This window comes from Sapajus apella, unplaced genomic scaffold (genome assembly GCF_009761245.1).
Source record: "Sapajus apella isolate SASKATOON/1434 unplaced genomic scaffold, GSC_monkey_1.0 scaffold164, whole genome shotgun sequence".
NCBI classification, from domain to species: domain Eukaryota; kingdom Metazoa; phylum Chordata; class Mammalia; order Primates; family Cebidae; genus Sapajus; species Sapajus apella.
In genome coordinates this window covers 1,978,620-2,000,137 of record NW_022437104.1, presented here as the reverse complement: position 1 = coordinate 2,000,137, position 21,518 = coordinate 1,978,620, and the positions used below count along the sequence as shown (strand labels likewise).

The 21,518-nt window shown below is 44.8% G+C and overlaps 2 protein-coding genes across 9 annotated transcripts in view; one reads left to right on the top strand and one right to left on the bottom strand.

Moving 5' to 3' along the window:
• Positions 1-1,117: 1,117 nt before the first annotated feature.
• APEX2 (apurinic/apyrimidinic endodeoxyribonuclease 2) lies at positions 1,118-9,822 on the bottom strand. The gene is made up of 6 exons (XM_032266970.1): positions 9,404-9,822; positions 8,363-8,446; positions 7,557-7,737; positions 6,880-7,026; positions 6,120-6,189; positions 1,118-2,377 (listed from the first exon to the last, which is right to left on the bottom strand). The coding sequence occupies exons 1-6, from the start codon at positions 9,723-9,725 to the stop codon at positions 1,460-1,462; spliced, it is 1,722 nt and encodes a 573-aa protein (XP_032122861.1). The 5' UTR covers positions 9,726-9,822; the 3' UTR covers positions 1,118-1,459.
• Positions 9,823-9,923: 101 nt separating this feature from the next.
• PFKFB1 (6-phosphofructo-2-kinase/fructose-2,6-biphosphatase 1) overlaps positions 9,924-21,518 on the top strand; it is a 52,132-nt gene continuing 40,537 nt past the window's right edge. For 2 of the 8 annotated variants that reach the window (XM_032266979.1, XM_032266978.1), the window contains exon 1: positions 11,583-16,083. In XM_032266979.1, the coding sequence (XP_032122870.1) occupies positions 15,963-16,083 (121 nt within the window). In that variant the 5' untranslated portion in view covers positions 11,583-15,962. The other 6 variants (XM_032266975.1, XM_032266974.1, XM_032266976.1 and 3 more) reach the window with 6 other exon arrangements.

Sequence of the window (21,518 nt, the reverse complement as noted above, 5' to 3'; positions counted from 1 at the left end):
AGTTGTACAGAGCCAGGATACCCAGCAGATTTACTTGAAATGGCTCTTCCCAATGGTTTAAATAAAAATCCAGATTGACTCTTCACTAGTAATCTGGGCCCTGGAATTCTGGGCCCAAGGTAGCCCCTGAAGCCAGATGAGGCAGCCCCAACCAAATTCCCTAGAAAGGAGGGGTTCCCCAAAACCAAGGAGGTATTTTCCAGAAGGGGATATGGAAGTCTTCCTCAATCCATTATCCTTTCTCCCTCCCACAGCATCTCACAGAACAGGATTCACCAGTCCCATTTTCTTTTCCTTTCTTTTTTTTCTTTTTTGAGATGCAGTTTCACTCTTGTTGCCCAGGCTAGAGTGCAATGGCACAATCTCGGCTCACTGCAACCTCTGCCTCCCAAGTACAAGGGATTCTCCTGCCTCAGCCTCCCAAATAGTTTGGACTAGAGGCATGTACCACCATGACCAGCTAATTTTTTTGTACTTAGTAGAGACAGGGTTTCACCATGTTAGTCAGGCTGGTGGCAAACTCCTGACCTCAAGTGATCCGCCCACCTCGGCCTCCCAAAGTGCTGGGATTATAGGCATGCACCACCTCGCCCAGCCTACCAGTCCCATTTTCAAAGGTGAGAAGAGGCTTGGCTAGAGCAAGTACTGTGTTCAAAGCAATGCTCTCACTTTCAAGGTCACGGCATACAGGAACTATTTCCAAGGCACACTTAGGTGCACGAATGATACTACTTGCTGAGGAGGCCATCTTCCCTGAGACTTGTGTGATCCCAGACCCTGCCTGGCAACTGAGGGATGAGGACCCTATTTCTTTCAACCCTGTAACCCACTGTGGCAACTGTGGGGCACACTAATTGGAAAGCTCTGATTTAAAGCTACACGGCCCCCCTCCCTTGCTGATTTAACCTCAGCAGTACAGGAAACTCCTACAATTGAACAGAGAATCCTTTCTGGTGAGCACTGCTCCTCCTCCCTCCCCCCCAACCCCCCATCCCCCCCACCCCCGCTTTCCCTGGGAATTATATCACTGGGCTACAGCCAGCTGCCAAACCCAGTACTAAGATAACTTCTTTGACTCAACTTTACGGAGCACATCCACAATGTCCACTCAATGTGCAACCCTGAAACAAATACACAGACTTTATTTATGCACAAATACATTTCCCAGAAAGGACAGAAGTGATTTAAAATCACACAACTTCCCAGGGCAGCTAGTGCCCGCGTACTTCGGACAGGAAGGTGGAAAGTGGCGTAGGCGACTGGGTCAGAGGAGTAAGGCATAAGAAGCTCACCAACAAGGAGCTAGGTAAGAAGGAGAAAGAGGACGAGAGGGATTAGAGGAGGAAGAGAAGGGTAGGAGACTTTGGGGGAGAAGCAGGAGGCAGCTGAGAGGAAGGGGAGCTGGCCTCAGATCAGATGCAGGGGTGATCATGCCAGACATCCCCTGGCCTCCACTGGTTCAGCTGGGCCTGCTCCAGAGGAAAAAGTTGCAGCGGGAGGAGGGGTCATTAGGATGACCCCGGGGCCTGGCACACATGTAGAAGCGGCGGCCCAGGTTGGGTCCTGGCTTCTTCACAGTACGCATCACACATGGCTCCCTGTGGCCCCCACAGAGGGGTATGTGCAAGGGCCCCGCCAGCAAAGACTTCCAGAATGAGGTCCGTACTTCCTTCTCATCTTTGGCTTCTGAAGCCTTGGCCTGCCCCTTCACCACTTTGGCCACTGCCTCCTCTTCCGAAGTCTTCGGGGTCATGAAGGTGCTCATTGGTGGCAGGCTAGGCAGCTCTATGTCAGGAGAGGCTTGGGGACAGCTAGGGGAGGGCTGAAAGTAGCTCTTCAGGTTTTTCTGACCTCTGCTAGAGCCAAGCTGACTGGGCCGAGGCCTGGTTGAGCGCACACGGGCTTTGTTTTGGCACGTCTGTACCCGGGTTTGACTGTTATGCTGCGGTGCCAACTGCTCCAACACAGGGCCTTGTTCGAGAGGAACTAGGAAGCGAAGGATCTTGAGCTGGGTGCCTGCAAACTCAGGGAGGAAGCGGGTGCACAGAGGTGGGCACTGTTTTGCAGGCACAGAGGACACGCTCAAGACTGCACCCACAGGGCAGTGGTCAGAGCCCATCACCTCAGGCAGCAGGAAAGAGGCCTGAAAGGTGTCTATGACCAGGGTCCTGTCCCCCAGCACATAGTCAATCCGGGAGCCATAGTTGAGATGGCGGGCACCCGTGACTGCTGACCAGCAGGTGAAGGCCCCCTCCTGTTTTGGTTGGAAGCAGCGGTAGCTATCGATGAAGGGCCCTACATCAGAGGCAGACTGGCACCCCAAGTTACTGAGCAAGCCGTCCATCCACTTGCGCCCTGGGTCCTCTTCAAAGCATTCCTAGGCGAGAGGGAAAGGGGGTTGGAAAAGAGAGAGACAGAACTAGATACCTAGAACTGGAAGGGACTTAGACTAACTGCTGCATTTTACAAACAAGAAAATTTGGTTGTCCTAAGACGACTACTGCTTAAGGTTATACGCATGCGCCACCATGCCCAGCTAATTTTTTGTATTTAGTAGAGATAGGGTTTTACCATGTTAGGCTGGTCGGGAACTCCTGACCTCCAGAATTGGCAGAGTTGGGATTCTGATTTTCATCCTATTTAAAAGCCCATGCTTATTTTTCCCTCTGCATGAGCTTGAATTTATCTTGCATTGGTCCATCAATGGCAAATCTGAAAGTTTGTTTCATCAAAGCAATTCCCAGAACTGCTTTTCAAAAGAATGGAAAACAGGAAGTTAAAAGTGGTTGCCTCACCAACAGAATGGGAAAAAATTTTTGAAAGCTACCCATCTGACAAGGGGGCAATATCCAGAATCTACAAAGAACTAAAACACATTTACAAGAGAAAAATAACCCACCAAAAAGTGGGCAAAGGATATGAACAGACACTTTTCAAAAGAAGACATTCATGCAGCCAACAAACATATGAAAAAATGCTCATCATCACTGGTTATTAGAGAAATGCAAATCAAAACCACATTGAGATACCATCTCTTGCCAGTTAGAATGGCGATCATTAAAAAATCTGGAGACAACAGATGCTGGAGGGGATGTGGAGAAATAGGAACACTTTTACACTGTTGGTGGGAGTGTAAATTAGTTCAACCATTGTGGAAGACATTTCTAGATCCTCAAGGATCTAGAAATAGAAATACCATTTGACCCAGCAATCCCATTACTGGGTATATACTCAAAGGATTATAAATCGTTCTATTATAAAGACACATGGACACGTATATTCACTGCAGCACTGTTTACAATAGCAAAGACCTGGAACCCACCCAAATGCCCAGTGATGATAGACTGGACAAGGAAAATGTGGCACATATACACCATGGAATACTATGCAGCCATAAAAAAGGATGTGTTCATGTCCTTTACAGGGACATTGATGAATCTGGAAATCATCATTCTCAGCAAACTGACACAAGAACAGAAAACAAAACACCACGTTCTCACTCACAGGCAGGTGCTAAATAACAAGAACACAGGGACACAGGGAGGGGAACATGACACACTGGGGTCTGTTGGGAGGTAGGGGGCTAGAGGAGGAATAGCAGGGGATGGGGAGATTGAGGAGGAATAACATTGGAAGAAATGTCTAAAGTAGGTGATGGAGGGATGGAGGCAGCAAACCACCATGGCATGTGTATACCTATGTAACAATCCTGTAAGATCTGCACATGTACCCCAGAACTCAAAGTATAATTTAAAAAATTAAATAAATGCAAAAAAATTTTCAATAAATACAAAAAAAAAGTGGTTGCCTCTATGAAGTAGGGCTGGGGTTAACAGATAGGAAGTCCATCAGCTTCTTCCTTTAAACCCTCTGGCACTATTTGGCTTATCTGGTGTGTCAAAGCCTTCAATGACCATCCTTAACTCCTGAGCTGAGGACCTGCTAGGATCCAGGTCTAAATACTTCCTTAGGCTCTGATCCCCAATCCATCATCCATTAGTCCATCCATTCAATCCACCTAGCCACCCAGTCATTCAATGCAACAAACGTTCATGGAATACCTATTATGTGTCAAGCATGATGCCAGGGACAAAGTAGGAATTCTGATCTATTCCTGGGGACCAAGGAGGCTTCCTTTCAAGAAGTTATCTGGAGCTGAGGTGTGGAGGCTGAGCAAGAGTAACCTAGGTGGAGGGTGCTCTTAACTTTAAGAACAGTCTCTGTGCTGGGCCTGTGCAGGGAGCGTGCTGCGTACCCAAAAGACTTGAGGAAAGACCAGACTTGGGACCAGTATCCCAGCAGGAAATGACTGCCATAGTCACACAAGCAAGATGACTGACGGTCACTTGGACTAGGGTGGCTGCCAGAGGAGACAGAAGCATGAAATTATGAGATGATTTGTAGCTAGATTCAACAATACTTGTCGACTGACTGAATGTGGGAAGTGGGGTAAGAAAGAAAGACGATACTGGCACAATGCCCAGGCTTTAAGTTGAAGCAACCAAGGGGATGATGCTGCCATTTAGAGAAATGACAAGACTAAAAGAGCAAGCCTAGTGGCAAGTAGACGTGTTCTGCTATTTTGGAAAGACTGTGTATGTCATCTGAGCTGACACTATCAGTTCTCTTTTCCTGAAGGAGAAAATGAAGGAGGTACACACACTTGAGAGATCTAGGATAGCTCTGGACTAACTAGAGACGGCATAAAGGTGTATGATGCTATCACGGGAATCTGAAAGCACACACTGAATAAATGCATAAGAGGAATGAGGCAGGGAGGAACTGAAGGCTCGCACTTTGTAGCATTCTCTCTGCTCCCCACCACACCTCCACCACCATTCTCTCACTTCTATTCATTTTCCCAGCTTGGAGCCATATCTACATTTATGTAGCTCTTCTGCAAATAATGAATCCAGGAATATTCCCATGGCCCCTCCTCTGAGCCAAGCTCAGTGCTGAGTGGGACTGTGCCAGCAGGAGTCACTGATCCCCCATCATGAGACACGAGGCAAGCCAAGATAACAGCTGGCTTGTAGATCCTAGGGCAGTGGTTCTCAAGCCTGGCTGCACAATAAAGTCACACTGGGGGTTTTCAGAACATGCCACTACTCTGGCCCCACACCCAAGAGTACTGAGTTCATTGGTCTGGAGTAGTGCTAAGATATTGATATTTTTGCTCTAATATGCAGTTGGGGGTTGAAAACCATGGGCCTAGTGGGACTTAGAGATAAGAGATTCATATAACAAAAAGACAGAGAGGGGTCATGTCCACCAATTCAGGGCACAGTGAGAAAAGCCAGAATGAGAATAGCTTTTGCAAGGGGCAGAAAGGCAACAATCTGTCTAAAGAGGACAAAATGTGTAGGGACACTGAAGGTGGAAATAGACAGGTCACAGACCAAGAGCCTTGAATACCAGGCCTCCATATTTTCTCTGCATCACAGAGGTAACAGAGAGGTATTGAAAGCTCACAAGCAAGAAACAGAGTGTATTAAGGAAATGACCAAGGCGATGTGGAATTCACAGTCCTTGAAATCTGACTCCCCAAAAACTCTTCAGCCCCATCTTCTGCCAAGCACCTCCCTTCCCATGTCACTAACAAGAAAGGGACTTGTGGCTCCCCATACACACAATGCAAATTCTCACCTTGAAACCTTTGCCCATGCTAGAATGCTTTGCTACCTCAAAGCTCTGTTCTACTCATCTTTTAAGATTCAGGCATTTTCAGCTGCCTGTCCTGATGTCTGAGCTCACCTAGGAATCCCATCTCTGAACTCCCGTAGTTTTCTGGGATGCCATCTGTGCCTCTGCCCTAAGAATACCATCCTAAAACCTGCTAGCCATGTGTCTGTAGCCCACCACCATGCTGAGAGTTCCTAGGAACCAAGAGCTGGATCTGATTCCTGAGTCCTCAGTATGGGGCTCAGGGCCAGGCCATAGTCAGAGTCAGTATTGTCTATTGAATGAATGACCAATCCTCAGTACTATAAGAATAGTATTACAAACCAAGCTCTACTTTCCCATAAAGGAAGCTGTCCCTGGGCCAAAAACCCAGTGTTGGTTGGCTGGACAAACAGAATCAGTCAGGAGTGGGGCCAGGCACCTAGAGGGAGCCTTACCAGGTTGGCTGAATCCCAGTGGTCAATGGGGCGGTGGGCTGTATTCAGGTCACCCAGAATGATCACATGGCTGAAAAACACAATGTGGGATTGTTAGAAAGGGGTACAGCAGTCCTGGCCCATATACTTTTTCCTGGGCCCAAGAACTCAGACAGGCCACCTCCCATATTGAGGCTTCCTAGCCAACAGCTACTCATAGCAGCCTACCTCTCCAATCTTACCACAACCTTGCTGCCTTTCACATCTGACCAACCCAACTCTGATCTCCAAAGGTGACAGTGTTCCCTGTTTGACACGACTGCCTCACTGATCAGTACCTAACGGGCATTTTTCTTGTCCTTCAAAGCTGAACTCAGATACCAACTCCCCTTGATTGCTTTAACCCACCCTCACTTTCCTGTCCTTCCCTGGAACAAGACTTTCCTTTGCTCCCAGGCACTTTACCATTGTCATCTCATTTCACCCTTAAAACTATTCTGTCGGGTAGAGATTCATATATTCATTTGACGAAAGAGAAAACAGAGGCAAGACTGGCCCTAGGGCTCACAATGAGCAAGGGCAGGAGCCTGAATACGTGCTCAGAGTACAAAACCCATGTTTGTTTTGAGCAGAGCCTATTCAGGTGGGCATACTGGGGTCTGCAACTATGCTGTGAAAGAATTCAGAGACAAAGAGTCCATAGCCCTTTCAATGGAGCTTGACACAGGGCTGGGTACTCAGGAGGAACTCAAGGACGCCTTGCTGCCCAGGCTTGCAGTACCTGCCTGCCGCCAGAAGGGCTTCTGCTCGGATTTGCAACAAGCGATAGAAGCGCATCTTAAAGACCAGCCGCTCAGGCCTCCCAGGGTCTGCGTGGGGGCAGTACACGTTGATTAGGGTCAGGGTCCTCTCCTTTCCTTCCCATGTGCTGGAGAAAAGAAAAACCCCCAAAAGGAGTCAGTTTCAAACCTCCCCTCCTGTCCCTTCCCCATACCACATGGCTTCCATTTAGTGATTGTCTGGGATGGAAAAGAAATGGGTTAAAGAGACACAAATGAGCTGGCATGCACAGGACTTAGGGGCTGACTATCGGTAAGGCAGGGAGAGGGACATCTAAGGATGACAACCAGGTGATGGTGCTGCTATTCACAAAGACAGAACACCCAGAAAGAGGGCAACATGGTGCAGTGAGTTCAGCACTAAGCTGCTTTTGAGGTGTCTGTAGTAACAGGTGGATCGCCTGGCCAGCCCAGCACTGCAGAGATGGAACTCGAGCCTCAGAGGGGAACACAATTTGCCAGGGTCACGTAGTGAGCAGCCCAGCCAGGGCTAAACAAGGAAAGGCAAATTTGGGAACTTTTCCACGGTGCACATATGTTTATAAGGCAAGCCTTAGAATCTTCACACTCAAACGGTCGCACCAGCAGTGCTCAGTAGCAGGGAGATAAGAGCTATTACCGGATCTTGTGCTGTGTGAGGAGGGCCCGGCCCTCACTATCCAGAGCCCGGAGTTCCTCTTGGGTAAACTCATCCATGTTTCCATAGCAACCCACATCCCCATTCTGGGTGGCAAACAGGCCACTCAGGCCTTCTTCAGCAGCCACTGGGGTAGCGCTGTCCTTACAGAAGGTGGCTACACCTGGAAACAGATAGGGTACTCTGAGAAGACCTGGCAGCCAATAGCCTGTTGTACAGCCTGTCCCACTCCAACTGTCCCCACACAGGTCACCTAAGTCATCTTCACAAAGTGTGGCTCTTGGGCAACCTTACTCAAACCCTGGAGTCTCACTTCCTGCATCCAGAAAAGCCATAGGATAATAACGGCTCATGTTCTAAGTTTTTTACATTGATACATGGTGAGTGCTCAAGAAGTTTTAGCTATTATCACACGGATTAATTCATTTAATCCTTGTAACAGCCCTAGAAGATAAACATGATCTTCATTTTCTAGCCGAGGAATCTGAGGCACCCAAGAGGTAAAGTAACTTGCCAGAGGGTACACAGCTAGGAAATGAGCCATAATTCAAACCCAGGCCATCTGGCTTCACAGTTCACACAATTAAGTACCACACTACTACTGTACTTGAGGTCCAATAGGATAATTTAAACATAAAAATTATATTTCACGTAACTTACTATTATGCAGCTTTAGCTCTGTAAACTAAATGTCTAAATTTCTTATTACCCTCTCATCAAATATTGGAAACCCTCTTCCCCTACCTGCCACCATCACTAATTTAAAGTCCACAGAAGGCCCCATTTACCAGAATAGCCACTACGGTTGCGGCTGAAGCTGAAATAGGAGTTATAACCCTCAACGATAGCCAGGGGTTCTGTCAGTGCATCCCCTGGGGAAAAAAAAAATGTAAGATTAAATCAGAAGTAAGACTAGCATGCACGAAACACAAAGGCCTGGAATTGTAGTTGTAGGCTAATTCCTTGCACACATCAGAGCCAGAGTTGGGGGTGAAGGAAATGAAGTATCTATGATTAGAGGAGGAGCTAGAAAGATGGGAAAAGCCAGAGAGGAAATTGATATGAGAATCAGAAGGGGAGGGGAGGGTTAGAGACTATAAAGTGGAGCTTGAGAATTAGGTGGGAGGGGAAAAGAATCAGGCCTAAGCCTGGGGGTCTGGAGGATGCGAGGGAGCTGGAGGTGGGGATGGACATGAGGGAGGAAAGTGGGCATCTGAGCTAAGGGTGGGAGGTAAGAGAGGGGGAATTAGGGGATCTGCACTGGGGATGGAGGGAAAAGACATTAGAGGATTCTGAGGGAAGATAATAGGGAGAAGAAATAAGAGGACATCTAAGCTTGGGGTGGGAAATGAGGTGGGAATTAGGGGCTTTCAGCTGGTGAAAAAAGATGGGGATAAGGGGTATCTGAGGTAGAGGTGTGAAAAGGAGGAAATTACAAAGACTGAGCTGGGGTCAAAGACGGGTGGGAATTAGAGGATCTGAGCTTGGGGCAAACATGAAGAATTGGGGGGTTTGACTGGGTGGCGGGGAGACGAACAGCTTATGGAAGGAGGAAATTCAGGGGACTGAATTTGGGGCCAGAGAATGAGTGGGAATCTGACTAGCTACGGGGTTTGGAGGAGGAGCTAAAGTTTGCTGAAGACAGGAGATGGAGTGCAATTAGGGGATCTAACTAGGGTGGGAAATGGGCGTTTAAGGGAGAAGGGATCTGGGTCTAAGGGCAGGACTCTAAGAATAGGAAACTGGGAAAGTAATATTACATGGAGTAAGAGGCAAAAGTTCATGAAAAAGAAAAAGTATGTAGGGATGCTGGAATTCAGAGCGCTCACTGGTCACTTTGGTCTCCTGGAGACAGACGATATCGGCATCCAGCTCGTCCAAAATGCGCCCCACGGCCACGGCGGCACAGTTGCTGGGTTCCTGATTTGCCACCCCTTGCAGGGGTCTCCGAATCCCATTGATGTTCCAGCTCACCACACGCAACATCTTAAATGGTCGGGACAGCCCGCGCCAACTTAGGCGCGGGCGAACTGCCTGTTGTTCAGAAGTTGGCCCGGCCCACCTCCCGCGCGCGTTTGCGCAGGCGTTCTCGTGCGTGCCACAAACGCGTCTGACGCACTGGGGCGGGGCTTTAACTTCCTTAGCTCTCATTGGCGGGAGGAGGAAGTGGCGGACGCTGAAGGAAGCAGAGCGGAAGCCTAAGGACAATGAATGACGAGAGGAGTTTCTAGTTGGGCTCCTGCTCCTCCTGCTCGGACACCTGAGTCTCAGTGCGTTTTCGCTCTACTGAGAAGTCCACCTGGTGCTTCCGGTTACTTACAAACGGGATTTTGCCACTTTTTAAGCGACGGAACCCTGAGCGGAACCGCGAAGTAGCCAAAGCCCCGCCCTCAGTGCGGCGGACCACCCACCTAAGTACGCCGAAGGCTGCCGCGCTTGCGCCCCAGGAGTAGGTGGTGCTTTGTGCTCGCGTTGGGCGGGGCAAGGGGAAGTTCGTGGTTGGAGGAGGGAGCAGTAAGAGTTGCTCCACTGAGATAAGACTTAGGAGGAGGGCCTTTGGCTTTATTGGGCCAAAGGGGAGGAGGAGGAGGAGGAGGAGGCTGTCTCAAGCCTGCCTTTATTTGTCTTGGCCCGCCTAACATTCTGAAGGATGTAGCCAGACACATACTTCCTCTTAGTTCTGTTTCCCAGATAAGTGAAATCAAGGCCCAGGAAATGTAAGCTCGTGAGCAGCATTGTCTCCCGATGCATCCATGACTCTTCTGTATATGTTACCTCATTTCATTCTCAGGGCAACACAGTTCGGGGCATTGAGGCTAAGTTAGAGACGTCGAGTGAATTCACTTCATTCTCACAGTTCACTCTTTCTTACACTGAAGTGGTACAGTCAAGATTCAAACCCTGTCTTAATTAGCTCAAGGATTACTTTTCTGAGTGTTTTTACTGACCACACACCTCCCCAGTTAAGACTTTTCCTCTGGGGCCCCACAGCACCGTATGGTCCATTCTGTCACAGGACTTACAATGAACAGCTATCAGTGACTTCTATTTCTGCTGCTACTAGACTGCCAGCAGCTTGAGAGCAATGACTATGTCTGGTTCATCTTGTTAGTCACATCCCCTAATACTGGACACAGCATATATTAGGAAGCAATAGACATTTGTCAGGTGAATGAATGAACAAAGGACAATAACAAGAGCATCAACAGGTTCATGGCTTGGTTTTGAGCGCACAAAAAATAGAAGTAATGGATATGCTTAATGTCCAGGGAAAAGCATAACGATACATCTTTAGGTTCCTCACCCAGAATTGCAGCATAATTATTTTTTCCCAGAATTTCAGTCTTAGAGCCATCATCCTCAATGGTTACAGCAAAGATCCAGTAAACTGCTTTTCCTCCTGGAGGACTTAAAGGTTACCAGTTGTTGCTATTAGAAAATAGCTCTATGAATAAAATAAAAATTTGTATGTCCTGAGCTTTTTCATGCTTTGGGGGTTATTGACTCAGGATTGAGTCCCAGGAGTGCAATAACTAGGACAAAGGAAATGAACATTTTCTCTTGCTTCATATTGCCAGATTGCTTTCCAGTAAGGGATTGTGCCCATTTACACTGAAGACCCATCTGAAACTCAACCCCAGCGAAATCCAGAACTTGCCTGTCTCCATAGCTGGTTTTAATTTCCCCATTCTGCAGTGGCTTGTTAATATTAGTTCTGACCTTTGGGGCAAGGTGAACACATGGTTGGACTGAAGAGAAAAGTCTTCGGGTGGCTCAGGAACTTCTTTGGCAACTACAACAGCTGATATTTCAACAGAGCACGTACACCCCCCACTTAACAAGGGTACATCCTCAACCTTCTCAGGGAACCAACGAATACCTCCAGGCTTCCTCTTTGATGCCACCCACTGGACCTGCCTTGGGGGTCTGTAAATGCAAGAGAACCCAGTGCTGGATAATTAGCGATGGAAGAAAAAACCTCTAGAAGAAAAGGTAAGTGAAAAAAAGGGAAAGTAGGCAGGAGTTGCACAAATCCACATCCATTCTTCAGGCTCTCTGGAAAGTTTTCTTTGCCTAGGTAGTTGGTTGGCATGTGCATTAAAGGGCATGGGAAAGTGAGGGAAAAGATTATATGTAATCTATTTATCTATCTGTATATTTTAAAAAATCCATTCTGGCCATTGTGGGACACTGGTCCCCAGGGCAATTTCCTAGCACCTTTGAAAGTCTCTGTAACTTGGTCTAGCCTGGTTTTGAATGAACTGAGTGATTAAGATTATATCTCTTACCTCCCCACTGGTGTATAAAGTAGGGTTGATTTGCTGTGGTGCTTTGAACAAGCTCTCTATCTTCTCTGGGCATCAGTAGCTTCCTCAGTAAAATGGAAATCAAAGTCTTCGGCCAACTGTCCTCAGAGGGCTGTCACAATCAAAAAGGGTAGAAGGACAGAAACCAAAGCTCTTTGGAGACATTTCAGGACTTCCTTGCTCTGTCTAGGAGTAGTGATCTTGTTTTTTCTATAGGCTCCACAAGGAATACCACCCAAAACCCTCCAGCTCCTTTTCTCCCTGTGCGACTATGGTCTGTGGAGAGCTACTCCTAGGACTAGGATTCAGTGAGGTTTGGGGTCCAGGCATGAGGCTGAAAATAGTGGAGAGATGGTGGGCCAGGACAGTGGCTGAGAAGGAGGGGGATCCTAGGCTACTGCCACAGAAGGCTTAACACTCAAATACATGCACCTAGCTTGTAAGCATGTGGTCGATCTCCCCTCACACCTTCACTCTCCACAAATGCATTCATACCCAAACAGTCTGAGAGCTACCAATAGGGAGACCCCATTCGTGATTATATTACCTATCAGCATTGTCATATGCTGGTTTACATGGGATTCTCCCCCCATATACATGCCCTGTCCTTTGGGAGGGGCATGGGGTCAGGATCTGTGGGCCTTGGGAAATCACATTATAATCTTTTCTTCCCTAGAGATAGCCTCATTTTAGAATTTTAGACCAAGAGCTGCAGGTCAGAGCTTGGTCTTGAATGAGAATCTGGTACTGACTGAACCCTTTCTCTGCCACAAGTCCATTGGCCCTTTTCAGAGAGGACTTCATTCATTTGTTTATTTGTTTCTGTCCCATTCAATGTAGAAAAACTTTTCCAAATGCCACCTCCTACCTTAGACCAAGTTAGTTCTCCCATCCAATTCCCTGTACAGCTCTCTGTTATAATATTTACCTTGTTGAACTAGGATTACTTGTCCACAAGTGCATCTCATCCAGGGTAGGGAGATGTAGACTGCACAAACACGAGCAAGTATCTCGTCTGTCCTCTGTGCCAGGGCCTGAGTTGAACACTGGAAACACAAATTGCAGATCACTGAGATCCAGTCTCCATCCTCAAGGAGTTCACAGTCTAGTGGGGAAGCAGACCAGGAAAATACTGGTGGATACTTGCTCAGATAGGAGCATATAAGCAATATAAGAACCAAAGACAAAGCCTGTCCCAAGGATACAGGGGTCGCTTCCCAGAGGAAGTGAACATCGAACCAGACCTTGAAAAGTGAGTCAGATTTTGTTGGGAATAGAAGGAGAAAGATGGCATTTCAGGCTGAGCAAAGGTCAAGAAACAGGAAGATACACAGTGTATTTTGGAGCCCAGTGAGTCAGCCAGTGCAGTTTAAGCATGGAGATCTAAGGAGAGACATGGCTGGACAGGTAGGCCAAAGCTTGATTGAGAAGTCTTGAGTGCCAAGCTGAGGTCTTTCCATAAAGCTTGTTTTGGTCTCCTGCTTCTGGGATCAGAATTGGTAACAGTAGTGAGGAATCTCATAGCTAATTCCAGGCAATTTTAAATTGGGTTTTTGAGCCTGGACCCCAGGTTTACCCTTTCAAACTTTGTCAAAAGCCTGCCAGCTTCCTATCTCAGATTTCCTGCTGCTAAAATTATCCTTCTGCCTGTTGGCAGGGTCATGAGGACAAAATTGTAATCATGAGGACAAAATTGTAATCATAGAAGAGGCATTCATGTGACCGGCTAGATTACCTTGAACATGCCATTTCCCGTCCCCAGACCTCAGTTTCCCTGTAAGGTTAACAAGGATGTTTGTAAGGATCAAATAAGATAACGGATATGTTATTGCTTTGTGGACAATGGAAAGCATACAGGGAAAGGGTTATAATTAAGATTATTAATATTAACAGATTTATACCAGTTAGGAAATTTATTAGAATTAAGAGAGTTGTACCTCTTACAAAGTTTAGTTCTGAGACTCTAGAGGTTCTGAGCTAACCTGTAAGACCACATTCTTAGATCAGGCTCGATTGATTAATTAAAGAAAAGCCCTGGCCTGGGAGAAATTAGGTCCCTGGTGTTCTATTCCTGACTTGGCCACTGATTTACTACATGAGCTTAGGAAAATATTTCTAGATCTCAGTTTTCTTACCTGAGAGGGTGAGATGAAATGATCTCACAATTCTTTACACAAAATGAAAAGAGTAAAATTGATTCATCCTTTTAATTGATTTGCAGGAACTCTTTGTGTATTATAAATGTTAAGCTTTTGCCATAATTTTGTAAGTTTCCTTAACTGAGGGTTTTCTGTATGGCCAGCATTACATTACAAGTTTCAGATTAGTCAGAGAGGTGTCTGATCATTTACCTCCCACAGGGAGTAACAGTGTTAGATAATATATTTTTAACATTTCCCGGATTGCTTTACATTTTTTAACACATTAAATCTTCAACAATACTAAGGAGAGTAGGCACTCCTATCATTCTCATGTTCCAGATAAGAAAACCAAAGCACTGAAAAGTTTAGTCTTTTGCTCATTGTCTCACAGCCAACAAGGGACAGAGGTAGGGTTCCATTCAAGTAACATGGCTTCAGAGCCTATTGCTCTTAACCATTATGATCTGCTGTCTCCGTTGATTCATTTAGATAGGTGGGCTCTGGAATGTTAAAAATTTGGTATGATTTATACACAACAGCTGGAGGGAATCTGACCCTTGTGTAGACTAAGGCTTGCAAATGTATTTTAGGGAACTTCTTAAAAGGCAAAGTAGGGCTGAGAGCATTTGAGGGCAGGGATTGGAAATTTCTGTCCCCAAGAGATTGCCCTTGTGTAGCCCAGCTCAGTGGAAGAAAGTTGAGCTTTCTCGTAGCCAATCATTGGAGGTTCACTGGGGGTGGGAAGGTTGCAAAAGAGTGAAGTAAGAGCATACTTGGATGTCATCCAGGAAAGCAGTGCAGTTCTATGAGTTCTACACATAAAAGCCTCAAAACAACGGGTCAGGGAAGGGGGAAAGAGGGCAAGTGAGGGCGAGTCATCTGGGCTGGATGGCTCTGGCCTATGGACTTGTCTTACTCTGAGGCCATTGCTCTCTGCTCCCTGCTGCAACCTCCACCCTCTTAAGTCTCCATCCCAATGGGTTGGCATGAGGAACTTTAGCGAAATTTTCTATCAGTTCATGATGCCAATGTTATTCTCCTTAGGGCATCTGATGGTGGCTAGCAGCCATGTGGGCAGAGCTTACCATTCCCCCACCCCCAGCCCCAGGCAATGGCAGCGCTCTTCCAAAGGTGTCAGTTTACTCCTATTTATTTATCCCTTGGCTAGAGAGAGTAGAAAGATGATCAGATAGTGCCCATCTCTTCAAGAGTGCCCCAGGCAACACATTTTAGGTGGGAGAGGCCCTGTGGCAAGGAAGGCAGCAGAATCCAGGGAATACAAGGGATGCAATGCCATTTTGGGTCGGGGAAGCCGAGAGGTAGTGGACCTTCCTCGTCCAGTTTGGGCCTCTAATTGCCAGCTCAAAACACTGCATTCCCCAGTAGGGACTTTGTGTTTGTGTTTTTGTCCTTGGGAACCTTGCATTTCTGATGTGAATCTTTGTTTCTGGGTTGGAGCTTGACATTCTCCTTGGGCCCATTTTTTATTTCAAAGCTGGGAAAGCTGCTGAGACCTACCTCCATCACCTTTGCCTCTCTACCCCACACAGGCTGTAAGCACATGATCTTTGGTCTTTTATTTGCATACTGTATTAGTCTTGCCTTCATTGGAGGAAAGTGACTGGTCAGACCTGGGTTGTGTTGCTGGCTGCCTTCCTTGTTGGGCTCCAACTTGCTTCCTATATACACAGCCCTTGGAGTTCAGAGGCCCCTCCTGACCTCTGCCCAACCTCTCGCTTTCTGCACCCAAGCCCCTTCTAGTACATACAGGAGCAGAGACAGGCTAGGACCAGAGGAAAGGGGAGAGGGGACTGAAGACAGACTTTGAGAGGGCTCAGAAACCCAGTGTACCCCCCGTCCCAGCCCTGTCCACCTGCTGCTGTGGCCACAGCAGTACGATAGTAAGACAGGAAGTAAGGCCAGGTACCTTGTGGGCAGTGATGTCATTAGCTGCGACTCCTAAGATGTCTCCAGAGATGGGCGAGCTCACCCAAACCAGGTTACAGAAGATCTGGATTCCACACAGCAGCGGCAGCAGCAGGCTGCAACGGAGAAGGGGCTGTAAGTGGGGTTTGCTTCTGTGGGTTTCAAGGTGGTGGTGGTAAAGTGGGTGTAGAAGAGCAAAGGATGCCTCTCCCCTTGCCATCCACTCCCACCTCAACCTAAAAGTTGGAATAGATGAACAACTGGATGAAATAGAGGCTAGTGTCAAAAAGGTGGGAAGAGAATGAGAGAGAAGAGGTGGAAAGAAACAGATGAAGACAGAGAAAGATTAAGTTAAGACCATTTTAATCAGAGAGATCTTTAGGAACTTTTCCTTTCTAATGTAGAGCTTGTTTGGAATGTTTCTTGTTTGGAATTTAAGATTTCTAGTTTAGGACTGTTCAGTGATAGCCTAGTGTGTTTCATTTTAGTGATTTCTGTGAAGGGTCTGGGAGTTGGTCTTGTCTGACTGATAGTGACTGGGTTAAATAAGGTGATGATTCCTGGCATCATCTCTCAGGAGACAGGTGCTGGGTACGCAGCAGTGCCGTGTCACTGGGCAGTATTGCTCCTCTCCTTTCTCAGGCCTTTTCTGAGTCTATACCTGCCTAGGTTGGGAAACACTCAATGTCCTGTCTCCAGTGTTACCCTCCTGGCACATACAGACCCCCTTGCTGCTTTGGGAATTTGAGAGAGACAGTCTCTCAGGGCTAGCCCACTGGTGTGGTGCTCACTTTGAAAATTTAAGGAAGATAAAGGGCAAAAGAAAAGCAAACAAAACCTGTACGTATTAAAAAAAAAAAAAAAAAAAAAAAAAACTGGAGTATACCATTTCCCATAGATAACGGGCGACAGTGGTAGACTAAGGTGCATCCAGCCCAGGGATTGTGGCCTGAGGGGCCATAAGGTGGGTGAAGATAGGGCAGCTGTGGACTGCTAGATTCAGACACCCCACAGGCCAGTTGACCAAGTTTCTACTCTGTTAATGCTAGAGGAGGCCCAGGCTCAGGAATATTGGGGGTAGCAGTAGTTGCTTAGAGGATCCAGGAGCATATAGGATGTTAAATACAGTTATAGTATACAGGGTGTGAGTGGAGGAAGAGGAAGAAAAAAGACTAGGCTCTTGTTCTCTCTGCTTCTCTCCACCAGCTCTTTCACTTACTCATCTGGAGATCTAGGAGCCTGGAGACTGAGAGGTACCCTCACCCAGCCAGCCATTCTTGGTCTTTTCCAAAGGAATGTGGCTTTAGGTGACAAACAAGCCATTCTCTACATACATGGGTCCTCCAGAACTAGAATGCTTATAGTTCTGGGAACTGTGTCTTTCACGTTGTAGAGATAATATACATATATCACCTAAGATAGTCTCTATCAAATAGAAGGTGATAGTAAATATGTGCTCCCGTTAGTTTGGAGCATCACTTTCCTCAGCTATAAAACAGGATTAATGCCTATGGCCCAGTGTTTCTTGGGGTAATTCACTGATTCAGAGGTTCTGGATCCAGACTGCCTAGGTTTGAGTCCCAGCTCTATCTCCCCTTGTCTCTGTGACCTTGGACAAGTGTCTTAACCTCTTACAGGCTTCTGTTCCCTCCCCTGTAAAAGGAATTTAATAACAGTGTAGTTGTGAGGATTAGATGAGCTAAAGCATGTGACATGCTTAGAAGAGTGTCCAGCACATAGTACATACTCAATAATTGTTAATTATCATTATTACTATTGTTCTTGTTGTTTAAACAAGAAAGTAGGTGTGTGATCTTATTTACCATCATATACTGATGTTGATCAGGCCCTGACCCTGGCACATAGTAGATGCTCATTAAACGGCCATTCTGTGCTACTTCCACTCTACCACTCACCATAACCAGAAATCGGGCTCTGTGGTCACAAGACAGCCATTCATTAATATTTGACTAAATGTTATTAGACCATAGAGGCAAAAAAACTTAGATAGTGGTTGCCAAGTCTGGGCAATGTCTGGTTCACCTCCTGCTAGGGAGGCCAGTCTGTTGATCCCTGAAAAGTCTAAATCACCCTTTTCTTGGATCATCCTCTCTAGAAGACACATAGTCACTTAATGATGTTATTCTGAGGATGAAATTCATTAACATGTAAAGTGCTTGAACAGCTGTGCATATTCTTTTCTCATCCAACATTATGTTTATGTGAACCACCCATGTTATTGTTGCATGCAGCTGTAGTTTGTTTATTCCCCTTGTGAATATATCACAGTTTATTTATCTGTCTTACTGTTGTTGAACATTTGGGTAGTTTCTAATTTTTGATTATGAACAATAGTGCAGTATACATTCTTGTACCTTTATCCTGGTAGAGCAAGTCCACTTTGTCCCTCTTCTTATGGAGTGTCTTGCCTATTCTTGGCCCAATGCTCTTCCCCATAAATTTTGGAATCAGCTTTCCAAGTTACACACACACACGCACACACGCACACGTGTGCACACACACACACACACACACAGCAAGAGAGAGAGAGAAAGAGAACTTTTGGGATTTTGATGGAAATTATAATCTGTAAATCAAATCAATTTGAAGAGAGTTGCCATCTTTATGACATTGAGTCTTCCCTAAACATGGTATATCACTCCATATATTCAGATCTTTTCATGTTGAGTGAAGATTTATAATTTAATTGATAAAAGGCTTGCACATCATTGTAAGATTTTTTTACTTTTTTGTCGCTATCTTAAATAGTACCTTTTTAGAAAATTAAATTTTATAGCAGTATGTTGCTAATGAATACAACTGTACTTGTTTTTCATGTAATGAATTTGTAACTAGCAAACCCGCTAAACTTTCTTATGAGTTTTGACAATTTGTATGTCAATGACAGGTTTCATTTTCCCCACAACCCTTATTTTTATCTTTTTCTTATATTATTACACTGCTAAGACATCCCACCTTTAATATACACACACAAGAGGTGTGCAGTACATGTTGAAAAGAAATGTTAATCGTGTATATTCTTATTCTGATCCCAATTTTAAGTTTCACCATTGAGTAAATTCGCTGTAGTTTTTTTTTTTTTTTTTTTGGTAGATACCATTTAATGGGTTAAAGAGGTTCCTGTTTATTCCAAGTTTGCCAATACAATGTTTAAAAGATGGATGAATGCTGAAGTTTATTAAACATATTTTCTGTATTCACTGAAATGACATTAATTTTCTATTTTAACCCATTAACATGGTATATTACAATAGAGTTTTTCTTGTGTTGAAATAATCTTGCAGTCCTGGGATAAATAAAAGCGTCTGAATTTCTTTCACTAATATTTTGTTTAGGATTTTAGCATATTGCTCAGGAAAGAGATTGGCCTGTAATTCTTCCAAGAGTCTCAAAATTATACTAACCTCATAAAATCAGGTGGGAACTATTCCCTTTCATTCTGTCCTCTGACAGAGGTTGTCCGCAGAACTATCCATTCCTCAAATATTTTGCCTGGCAGCATTTCCAGGTAAAACCATCTGGACCTGATGTCTCCTTTAACATTTTAACTGATACAATTTCTTATATCAGTTATAGAGTCCTTTTGGTTTGCTATTTCCACTAAAGTCAGCTTTCTTAAGCTTTTCTAAGTTATGGTTTTCTCGGAATTTTTCTACTTCACATCAGTTTTCAGATTTATTTTGTGTAAAGCTCCTATCTTTGTAGCTTTTTATCTGTTGCGTTTGTAGTGATAGCCTCTTTTGTTATAATATTATTTATTTGTACCTTCTTTTTTCTCTTGATCAATCTTGCTATAAGTTTTTCCCTTTTATAATTCTTCTAAAATAATCAACTTTTGACTTTTTGATCCTTTCTGTTCTTTATTTTGTATTTAACTATTTTTCATCATTACTCTGTTTCTTCTATTTTCTTTGGATTTATTCTGTTTTTCTTTAGTAGAGTTGCATGCTGCTCAGCTCCTTCGTTTTCACACTTTCTTCTTTTCTAAGTATCCAATTCTATCATTGGCCTACTAAACAGGGCTGATATTCCACAGATTCACTGTCGTATGGCCATATGAATTTTTAAAGTATTTCTAGTCCATTTTGTAAATAGGCACTGTCCCAGGCTTTCTTAGTCTCTCCAACACTTACCCAGTTACCCTGGCCACCCCAATTCCTTTCTCAGGACAGCTAGGACCTACTGATTATCATCTAGCAACTAAAGGGTTAATGCTTACCACAGCAGGAGGCCTCCACTACTTAGTACCAGCCCTTGGACCAGCTTCTGTTTTGGTAGATCAGTGCTCTTGTCATTTCCAGTTTAATTCTATTCTGGTCAGACAACAAACTTTGTATTATTTCAGTTCTTTGAAATCTGTTGAGACTTGCTTTATGGACCAACTTATGGACAATTCTGGTAAAAGTTCCAATAGCACTTGAAAAAAAAAGTGCGTCTTACAGTTGTGTTTAGTGTAGTATATACCTCAATTAAGCTGTGTTTGTTAATCTGGCTCAAATGTTGTATATTCTTCTGGGGTTTTGGCTGCCTGTTGATATGGAAAATTTGTTAATGTCTCCTTGTAATTTTGTCAATCTTGAAAGTTCATAGATCGTTACAAACAAATTTAGAATTGCTGTATCTTTCTGGTGAATTGAATATTTTATCACCATGTAAGGAAATTATTAACTCTGGTAATACCTGGTAATTTGGTATCATTGACGTTTTTGCCCTATAATCAATCTTTTTTCTTATATTAATATACCTACCTTAGCTTTATTTGGCTTAATATTTGCCTCATATGTGTTTTCCTATTTTTTTAAATTGTTTTTGACAGATATATAGTTCACATACCATAAAATTCACCATTTTGAAGTATACAGTCAGTGGTTTTGAGTATATTCACGTGGTCATGTAACCATCACCACTAATTCCAGTTCGGTTTCTTTATGCCAAAAAAGAACTCCATACTGTAGACTTATTCCACATTCCCCTTTCCCCTCAGACCCTGGCAACCACTAATCTACTTTTAGTCTCTATGGATTTGCCTATTCTGGACATTTTATATAAGGGGAATCATAAAATATGTGGCCTTTTGTACCTGGCTCATTTCTTTGGGCATGATGTTTTCAAGGTTAATTCATGTTGTAGCATGCAAGGTTACAAAGATTTATGCCTAGGTTTTTTTCTAACAGTTGTATAGTCTTAGCTCTTACATTTAGGTTTTTTATTTATTCTGAGTTAATATTTGCATGTGATATGAAATGGGAATCTAGCTTCATTCTCTTGCTTGTGGATGTCCAGTTGTCCCAGCAGCATTTTTTAAAAGATTCTTCTTTCCCTGACTTAACTGTCTTGGCACCTTGATGAAAAACAGGTGACTAAAAATTGAAGGGTTTATTTCTGGGCTCTCAGTTCTATTCTATTGGTTTATATGCATCTCTACCCTATGCCAATACTACACACTCTTGATTACTATAGTTTTTTTTTTTTTTTTTTTTTTTTTTTTTTGCTGGGTTTTTTTTTTTTTTTTTCGGGGGGGGGGGGGGGGGGGGGGGGCCTCGGGGCCG